The sequence below is a fragment of the Argopecten irradians genome, chromosome 16 (genome assembly GCF_041381155.1).
Source record: "Argopecten irradians isolate NY chromosome 16, Ai_NY, whole genome shotgun sequence".
Lineage (NCBI taxonomy): Eukaryota > Metazoa > Mollusca > Bivalvia > Pectinida > Pectinidae > Argopecten > Argopecten irradians.
Window position 1 is genome coordinate 19,147,023 of NC_091149.1, and position 11,032 is coordinate 19,158,054.

At 33.5% G+C, this 11,032-nt stretch overlaps 1 protein-coding gene across 1 annotated transcript; it reads left to right on the forward strand.

Annotated features, from left to right (window-relative positions):
* Positions 1-2,449: 2,449 nt before the first annotated feature.
* Positions 2,450-10,523, forward strand: LOC138311112 (deoxynucleoside triphosphate triphosphohydrolase SAMHD1-like; the record flags this gene model as incomplete). Its single annotated transcript, XM_069252554.1, is given in 4 exon segments — positions 2,450-4,440; positions 4,745-4,779; positions 5,371-5,531; positions 10,390-10,523. Coding segments are annotated over 4 exon segments (397 nt in total), but the record flags the coding sequence as incomplete, so codon positions are not given.
* Positions 10,524-11,032: the final 509 nt, after the last annotated feature.

Consider the following 11,032-nt stretch of genomic DNA (forward strand, 5'->3'; position numbering starts at 1 on the left):
TGGATAGCAGATATAATAAATTTAGCGGAGGTTAAACAAAGATGAACCAGTACTACTACAATTGCTGATAATATTACATGCATACATGTATCTGATATGTACTATTAAGATTCTTTCACATGTGGATATGAAAGATACGAATTTTCTACCCGAGGATCACAAAATGTTGTAAAACCCAAAGCTTGAAAAGGGTTTTACAAGATTTTGTATCCACATATGAAAGGTATTTTTCTCTCATACCTCGACGTTTTATTGCGATTTTATTGCTATAATTCTCCGCCATTTTGTGTTATTCCGTCTTTACATATTACACAGTTACCTCCCTTGCGGGTACGTATCTATTGTGACGTCATTATTTTTGTGGCCACAATTCACGTCGTTTTCCCGGAGGAGTATAACGTTACGCTCGCAAACACATGACGTCACAATCAATACCTACACGCAAGGTCAGATAACTCTGTAATATGCAATACGGAATACTGTATGAATATTTGATATTTTACGTAAATAGATTAAAAACAGATAACGACAGTGTTATTTCCAGACAGGCAGTTGTTACTGATAAGACAAAAACGTCATATATACACAAGCCCTTCAGTAAGCAAATATTCGCACATCATATTGTAAATATGTAAACGACTTTTATTTACTACTTGTATCATTGATACGGGGATTGTGTTTGATTTAATTTAAATAAAGTAAATACAATCTATTGTGACAATACATTGATTGTATTCTGTTTTGTTGAAGATTGTTATGAGTTGAAATATCTATAGATTGTAGCCCGTTATTGAAAGTAATTCTATACTGGGTAATCTAAAAACGATAACCTTTACTCTGTTATACGTCGTATTTAATAGTAAATGTCACTTAAGAGCGTGAGAGGTATTGAAGATAGATGAAAGAAGGGGTACGAGGAGAGAACGCAAACCATCTAATCAGGTGGCAGCTGCCTCCTCCAGGTTTTGAATTCGCGAGCAAGAGGTATTTGTAGAAATCTATCCAAACATTTGGACCATGCAGCCACCGCAGCCCCTATAAATATAACGTCATTTTACCCAAATTGATACCAATACACGCATATTTCTCTTATATGACATTTGTTGCTTGGTGTGTTTCACTTTCTTCTTTTTTGTTCAGGAGAAATGCTTACAAACTTTATTTTGGTGCTTTGTTTTTGTTATTATTACAGTGCTTATTTTTACTGATAGAACGATTAACAGCATGTGTCGAAACTTCTAGTTTTGTCACATGATGCGTACCCAAATTGATACCCAGCAAGAAAAAAATGTATAAATGTAAGAAAAATCAATATATATGGATTTTTGTGATTTAACTATATAAAGGGGATGTAGTTGTGGTTATTAGACTGAGTTATACTGAATATGATAACATACTGTAAAATTTGTACAAGAGTTTTCACAACAGTACCTGCGCTAATTCAGTAGCCCCGTAAGACCACGTAATGACTTGTGTCATATTTTAATGATTTACATTCAGTTTTCTGTGGCATTCACCTAAGCCTATATTGTTCCAATATCTTATATATATATCATAGGAAAACTATCAATTATTTTAAATATTGTTAAAAATTTCAATGTAAAAATACTACAAACAAAATGGATCAATCAAGTTACAAGATACTAGCCACATTTCTAGGGATCCACACGTCTCAGACCAAGTTATCGATTTTAAATTTATATTTCAGAGAAAATAACAGAAATAGTTGCATCAAACAAAGCATAATTATCAATAAATGATTTGGTGTCATCACTGAGAAATGAGGTAAACTTTATCAAAACAAATATTTCAGCTATTTTCTCAATTAGGGTATCAATTTGAGTACAGTATCAATTTGGGTACAATGACGTTATATGTATTACTGTGGCATTTTGAAGGATAAATGATTTGATCACCCATCTCCTAAGTAGTAGCTCTTGATTCTATCCTGACGTTCAATGATATCATAAGTGATTAAAGTTAGCATTGTGTGTTTTCTATTTGAATTTCCTGTTTGTAAAGTAATACCGTACAACATTTTTGTTTGACGGGAACAACATTTTCGCGATTTCATTGCTATGACCGCTAAAATTTGATCCGCGAAGTTTTCATAAATGGTCGAATCCTCGCGGAAATTTAAAATCGCTTAAATTCGATTTTCTCGTTCTAATATCCAATCGCAAAAAGATTGATCCGCAAAAACTAGTCGGTTAAACGTTTTACTGTCTCTTTCGGTTTTATTTACTTGGAATCCCAATCAAAGTATAAGGTTATTGAGGTGTTCATAGATTATTTTGCAATGGAGTTTTTTTTCCTTATTCATGTTTGTACATGCAATCGTATGTCATACATATAAGATATGATATCATGTTTATAAATACTATGTCTGTACATTAAAAGGTGCATTAGCTTCTATACTGTGATACTTCTCGGTGACCAAACGTAAGTAATGTTTTATCTGACAATGTATGTACATGTGTAATATATGATTAACATTGTCGACAGTAATGATAAAAGACATTTGTCTATAAGATCTGGGCCCTTTTTCGTGAACATTCCTTAAATTTAAGGAATCCTTTAACTTAAAATTCTCCATAGGGAAGCATTACAGATTTTAATGAATGCTCTTTTTTTGTAATCCTTTCCTATGGGGAAATTGAGGTTAAGGAATGTTCATGAAACTGGGCCCAAATATTGATAAATATATGAGAAAAATGTCAGAATGTCACAAAAATGAATTGATGGAAACAAGATCACATTTAATTTTCTAACCTTGAAAGGTTCGAGAATTAGAAAAATGATATGGAAAAAATATATTGAGTCGAAACACTACCTAATAACAACAGTTATATATATAACTTTAACACTGTGATTGTATTACTATGACCTCAGCCACATAATACGCCCATGTGCTATAATTGTTAAGCTGAACAGGAAATACTTATGGTGAATATCCTGGCGTACTGATATTTTGAATTTTGCCTTCTATATTCTATTTTCCTAGAAAACAGAGCAGAATACTGTGGATAAGTTTATCTCTCATATCTACAGGTGTAATACTGGCTGGTATCAGACAATACACTCATGTCGCTTGAGACTGTATTACATGGCTACCCATGCAATTCAGCCTCGTGACGTTATAGCGACAGCAAAATTAGTATTTTCTCGGTAAAATTTTAACAGATTAAAAAAATATGCTGGTTTTGCTATGAAATATGCAAAAACGCTATTTCCGTTGAATATATCACGCAATTTCCGTGTATGGAGAATTGGCTTACAATAATTATCTATTATTTGAAAATTGCGGAATCGCATAGTAAAACTGCAACAAAACGTTGAGGTATGAGAGCAAAATACTCTTCTATAGGTGGATATGAAAGATCACAAAATGTTGTTAACCCTCAGGAAGCTTCGGGTTTTACAACATTTTGTAACACTCGGGTAGTATTTGTCTATCCATCATGTCTACATTGTATGAAAGAGTCTTATTATATTGAAAGATGGGGTCAAAGGTTATCAGTGGTAAACATGATAAAGACTTAACAATTGATTTATGTGGTTCTTGATAAAGGATGATAAATCTAACTTAATCCCAACAACACATATATATATACATGTATATGATAAATTTAAAGAAAAATCCTTACGGACGAAATCTATAAGAAATAAAAACAATAACGACTGACTAGTGAGCGCTTTCGCCCCATTCAAGGGTGCTCTTCAGACTGTTTATGTGAATATATATATTTCACGTATTGTAATTGAATGTATGAATCATTCTAATTACTACTTTCTCGGTACAATTTTGACATTTTTTCAGAAACTTTGCTGTATTTACTTTTAAAAAATGCAAACAATAGAATTTGCGTTGAAAATATCACGCAATTATTATGTAATGAAAATTATTTGCATTCACATTTATTTTTGAATTCATTTAAAAATGGCGGAAAGTCGTTGTAGTAAAATTGCAATTTACGCCGAAGTATGAGAGAAAAAAAACTCTAGGGATCACAAAATATTGTAAAACCATTTTGTGACCCTCGGGTAGAATATCCCTATCCTTCATATCCACATATGAAAGAGTCTTATAATATTGAACGTCACGTGACCATGTATTATACAATGAAAATAGCGAAAAATCAAAGCATGTCTAATATTTTTTGTATATTTTTACAATCGCCATATTCATGTCAAGATCACAAATGACTCGATGTATATGCTTTTGTAAAATCAGATCCTGACAAACTCACAATCAGTGGCAATGCATGCTATAAACACTAGTAAACCCAGTGTTATTGTTATTTAATTAATCTTCCAACCCTTATGGAGATGTTTTCCTGAAGTAACCAGTGTCATCTAAATTCGAGTGTACCATGTTGACAGACAACATATCATCCACACCAACGGTGTCATTATTAAAACCACAACGTGGTACACAGGGTAAGAGAAAAAAAAAAAACCCTTCACTCTCTTTGTTGTGAGACAGGCCTCGTTTTCGATAACTTATACAATTCTATCAACCTCATCATACCCGGAAATGTGAATATCTCTGTTAAGAAAAAGCCAGGTGTTCAGAAAGAGTTAGCGGTCTCTGATGTTATTCTATAACTGTAATGCTGGAACCAAACATGGAATTTATATTGAAAATAGTACTACTAATATTGCTTATATAAATGATAATTAATTATCTAGGTAAAATTGAAGGTCTTCGGTTTTTAAACTTTATCCTTTGCACCCGAGACAGGTACGATGGCCTCCAACGAAATCCCACTGCCAAAGGTGAGTATTTATCTTTCATAATCGATAACAAACTAAGATACATGCAACCAGTTTCAATGGGTATTAACACAAGTACGTGTAAAATATCTCTAGGTGACTATAATATTACATTACTGACAATTTCTTATATTACTTTATCAAGCATTAGTGTCTGTGTTTCTAAATGTACAACAATACGTCTACCATGTTAGGTACTGGGTAATAGGAAGGAAGATGAGTAATTGCAGTTTCAGTTCCTTTTTATAATAGATTGTTCTTTAATGAAGGCGTTCCTAGCGTTGTGGGTTGAAGATATTTTCTTAAAAATAGTTACTTTAAATGCCAACCACTGTGATTAAAAAGGATGTAATTATCTATAAAAATGTAGTATACTATTTATATTGTCCTGCACAGTAGCTGTATTAACTACAAAGTCCCCTTCCCCCGAAAAGAGATGCACAAGCAAGCACATCCGGCAACAAATGAAATGATATTAAATTAGACCAAATAACTAGTTCATATTTGGTTGCTTAGCTTTGTCTTATTGATATTCAGTATGTCAAACAGAATATTAAAGAGGTAATATATTTCTCACCCCATTTTCGCTCACAGGTATTTAAAGACCCAGTTCATGGAGAGATAGAACTTCATCCTCTTTGTGTTAAAATCATCGATACTCCGGAGTTCCAGAGATTGCGTTACATCAAGCAATTGGGAGGATGTTGTTATCTCTATCACGGCGCCACTCACACTCGCTTCGAACACTGTATTGGGTATGTCTGTTTTGTTGGCGGTTAAAGGGACTAAATCGCTAAAAAATCATGTAATAAAAGATAAAAAGAATTATAGGACTAAAATTAATTGTAAAAGTTGTGTACTTTGTGTTAATAACAATATTTAAAAGTTTGTATAATAATTTTGTTCAAAATGGAGAAAAACTGAAAATAAATAGGACCGACCTAGTCAATATTTCATATTATTATCTTTCGGCGAGTGTAAACAACCCTATGTGCATGCGCGACGCGTGAACATTCCAAACATCCGATCGAAGGAAATCTCATCTGTCTAATGGACATATCTACTATCGACTGAAAACACAAATTTATCGACTACAGGTTCCTGATTACTGTGTTAATCTAATAAACGTTGAAACGTATGCAAAAGTTTTGTGAAGAGTTTCTAAGTGTAAATAATCCTATACTGTACAGGTTTTTGTAGCCATAAAGAAGGGTTTTCATTATATTATATGGTTTTATACTTGCTTCTACCATTATTTAATTTTCATTTGTCATGATATTATGTACTATTCCGCTAAACCTGCCAATATTATTAGGCTTTTAAAAAAATGGCCTAATATATAGACTTTATAATAAGGAAAAAATGGAGAAAAAACTAATAATATAGGCATGTTTAGCGGACTAAGTAAGTACGTGTGTATTTCTTTTATCATTATATCAATATTTGACATTCCGTATACGTTGTATGTCCTTAGTTACATGTATAATGTCTATCCGTCTAATGGGCATTCCCTATATATCTCTAGTTATAGTCTTTATCCGTCTAATGGACTTTCCTTATATAGCCCTAGCAGAAACATATCTACATAGAGATTGGAAACTCCTTCTTTGTCTATGTTGACAGGTAGAGGGACCTCCAGTTTATAGGCATTTTCCCTTGGCTAACTACTTTTAAAGTGAACAGTCGGGCATGGATCACTAAAGTCGGTAAAAATGGTGTGAATGTATCCAGTATAATTTCTTATGAAATGGAAAAATAAAATCTCGCGTCAAAATCTGTCTGCTTACGAAGAAATTAATTTAAAGTATGGGAATTCTAAAACGTCCTCCCGGCTCACTATGTCCGTGGTTACATTTCCATACAGCCTCGCTTTCAATGCTTTCAACTTTTCTTTACTTTAATGGTCAGAACTGGGAAACTAAGCAGAACTTGACCGTCGTATTAATATGTGAGAACTTTTGGAAGGCCAATGGACGCATTTAGACTGGTTTTCTTTGCCCGACTATTCACTTTAAGTGTATTCTTTTAAACATGATATTTTTGCATCAACACAAAGTTTAAAACATTATATCATGGTTTGATGTGATTAGTTTTCCAAATTGATGTTATTTAATATGATTTTTGAAAGTATGAAAATGAGCAATTTTACCTGTTTTTTTCGAAAATCAGGCATTCAAAACCGGAAGTGCATTTTGTTTTATCAATATATAAGTTAAAATATTACTTTTTCTTTCTAAAATCGTTCTCAAACCATCTGAAAATTACTTTAACTTTTATAACATATCAAATTTATTCTGCTGTATTTAACTATTTAAGAGTTTATCTAAAAGCCCCTAGTGACATACAGAGGTACATCTGCCTATCGTAAAAATGGCGAAGTTGCCAATCTCTATGTATATATGTTTCTGGCCCTAGCTATAATATATATACGTCTAATGGAAATTCCCTATATATCCTTAGTTATAGTGCCTATCCGTCTAATGGACATTCCTTATATATACCTAGTTATAGTCTCTATCCGTCTAATGGACATTCCCCTATATGTCACTAGTTATATAACTTTTTCCATCTGATTTACTTAAAAAAAATCAGCCTAACTATATATCTAAATTTTATGTGTACTTTTATGTATTCAAAGCAAAAATATACCTTACATTTGCATTGTAGACCTATGTACATTGTATATGTTTGCTTAATAATGTACATGTACACCTGTATTCATGTATAATATATACATAATTAACGGGTGAAAATACCTCTCACTTCTTGTCATATTTCCATCAAATACTCTAAATCTTCATAGAACTATGCTGTTTTACTTGGCAATGTAGATACAGGGGCGTAGAAAGCTGGTGTGGGAGGTGGGGGTCGGGGTTGGAGGGGCTCGGGGGGGGGGGGCAATTGCCTCCCCGTTTCCCTGGACCAAGGGCAAACATTTCTTGTTGCCCCCCCCCCTCCATTTTCGCCGACTGAAATGTTCTAAAATTGCACATTTGAAAGAAAAAAAGGGTCCTCCTGCACATTTTCTTGATTCGTCTGTTTATATGACTTAGCAAGACAATTAATTCATTATTATTCTGTGTTAAACAACAATGTACCGATGGTGTGAAGCCAGTATGTTCAGATCGAGTTGCATAGATATGACGGCATTCACAATTACCAATTCTAAATGCAGGTAACTTTAAATAAAAAAAAAAGTATTATGTTAAGAACGCTTTAAAATCATCAAAATATATCGTAAAACTCATCACAGCCATTCTAAATCTAATATTTTTACCCGGGGAGACCCTCGGACCTCCTCAAACACCCAAAAATGCATCGTAAAATTCTAAATCGTAATGTATTTCCCGGGGGAGACCCCCGGACCCCTCAAACACCAAATTCTCGTGTCTTCGGCGTTCGTAAATTCATCAAAATGCATCGTTAAACTCATCATAGCCATTCTAAATCGTAATATTTTTTTTCTCGTAGGAATTTGTCGACACCCCCCCCCCCCCCCAAAACACCAAAATATCGCACCTTTGGCGCTAGCATGGCAATTTGCGTATTCATTAGTTTCCGTTTATCGACGCCACTGTCTATAAATGTGTATTTGTAAGGATTCTACTCAACGATATATGAAAAAAGTTTATAAAGTATATATGGTTGTGTGTTGAATTAAAGAATCAATCTCCTCCTGTGGGTGCGGGGCGAGGCGAGGAGGGGGGTCCAAATATTGAGGACCTCCTAACCCCCCCACCCCCTCCCAATTACGTTTCTTTGTATCGGCTATTTACGCTCAATCAGGCCAATGTAACCGATAAAATATAAGTTGCCTTTTAGTGGTATTATTACATCTATATCCATTAGTCGGATGAGATTTTCAGCGACCTCGATTCCGAACTCAAAGATGCACTCGGTTCTTTCCGTTGTAAACATTCAATGCCGACAGATACAATTTCTTGTTGTGTTTGGCGATATTTTAACGTTGATAAACATTGCCAATAGTTCAAATTAAATGTTGTAATTTTGAAAACTTTCTAATTTCAGGTATAAGAACGTTTGTAAAAAGTCAAAAACCCTAAGAAATCTATGTAAATCTAATGATTTAGTAACTTTAAGGAACATGACTAGCGCGTGGTACAGGTAACCCAATATTTAGCATTTATTCCGTCCTCAAAAGTAATAAATGTCTGCGTCAAAACAAACGTCATTTTCTCTATAACACGATAACACAAACATGACGTTAAGGATGTATTCTTCTGAGGTTTCAGTCCCGTTGAAGTCTCGTTTCGACAAAGATCAAAGAAGTTACGAGATTTTCAAATACAATTTATCAATATCTGTAGCAAGTTGCCAGTTGCAAATTTTGTCAAAAAATAACAGTTCTAACTTTAGCAGATTTTTTTATATGGGGATTTTAAGAAATGGCCCATTTGGCGGCCATTTTGGAATTGTGTCTTTTTTCGCTTCAAGTAGAGCCACAGTTTTACCATTTGTTACTGAAATTGTTTTTACTTAAATCATCACTGCACCAGCATTTTTAGCTGTATTGAGCTAATTTTTGCTGTAAATCTTTACTTGGTTCGTGATAATTAAAATATTGAGCATTAATGTATGAAATGATTCACTTTTTTTACTTTATTTTTACATTTAATGGTTATTTGAGCACTTTTAATTTTTACTCTAAAATACTGAAAAATAACAAATATGCAAGTGGGGCAAAAAAGTAAGCACACGGACCCCCCATTTTTCTGCATGATTCTGAAAGAACAACCCTTTTCCTATTGATATGCAAAATATTAACAAAAGTTTAATACCAGAACTTTTTCTATAAAGGGTTAGATTTTGCAAAAATGGCTGAAAATGGTGCATTTTGTAGCTCAAAATTAAGGGGTAGGGGTAGCATATCTTGTTATTCTGAGAAAAAATGTTAGTCTTTTTGATCAAAACTGGTATATTTTAAAAGAAGACTACTGGAAAATAAATTCTACAAACATAAATACATATCAAACACCTCATTAGGAAATTATGGTTTTTAATATCTTGTGTATATGGTGAAAACGGCAAAATTCCCATAAAATCCAATATTTTGTCAACTAGGTATCTTTGAGTGACAGTAGCTCAAAACCGAGCACACGGACATATGTTTTTTCTTTCATTTTCTTTCATGGTATGACCTCTTCTTTCCAAAAATCTATATGAGAAAAAAAGTTTAATACAAGAAAATTTTGACTTCTCAGAGGAGTACATCCTTAAAATCAATACCGCCCCAAAAGTGACGATAAGGTTATATAAATACAGAATAGCTTCGGACTTTGAACTTCCTCCTGCAAAAAAAAAAATATGAAAAAATTGACAGTTATCTTTATCTCTGTATACTACGGCTTCCCTCAATCATACTTTTTAATATTATACAAACTAGCACTTTTGTAAACGGCCATGGGTATTACTGAACGTTATCCAAATCACATGAATATACCGCAGTCTCCCAAAACATACGCCACACTTTTCATTCACATTACACACGTTTATTAATTAAAGACACAAACAAATGTACATCTACACACTGCCTTCACTACATCAATGTGTATCTAAATGTTTCGATAATTAAGTGATTGGTTATATCTACAGAGTATGCCACCTAGCGGGTAAATTAGTCGAGGCAGTAACAAAGCGTCTGGAAGACGAGAGTGTTGTAGATAAGGGCCTAGTATCCGATAAGGACAAACTATGTGTGAAAATAGCAGGACTTTGTCACGACTTGGGTAAGTTACATGAACCCTTAACAACTTTTCTCTTTTAAATTGTGGCTGATGTCGTCCATTGTTTTCCTTTTTTCGTCACTTAAATGCAAAATAAAGGATGAAAAAAACTTATAAAAAAAAATCTTGTTTCTCTCCTTTCATTCTGCCCACTTGAAGTAGGTCAGATTTTGTAGTACTTTGATGAATAAGAAATACTCGTCATTATCGGCTGCAAAGTGTTGCTATCTGTGCTTGATATTCAAACGCAGGGCGTCATCAGTACATTTTAAAGTAAGATTTATAGGTAAATTACACAGATCCATTGTAACTACTTATTCTGGTAGTCGCTGGCGTATATTTGTCGTTTTTACTTGTAAATAAGGTAATAATTAGTTTCATTATATGGGGATAGATATACAAAATCATAACCAAGGAGTAGGAAGAAAACTTCCAAATTCTTTAAAACCCTTCTTCTAGCGTAGGAATAAAAGGGTTTGGTTCATATTAATATTTTTGCACCATCCTTATCT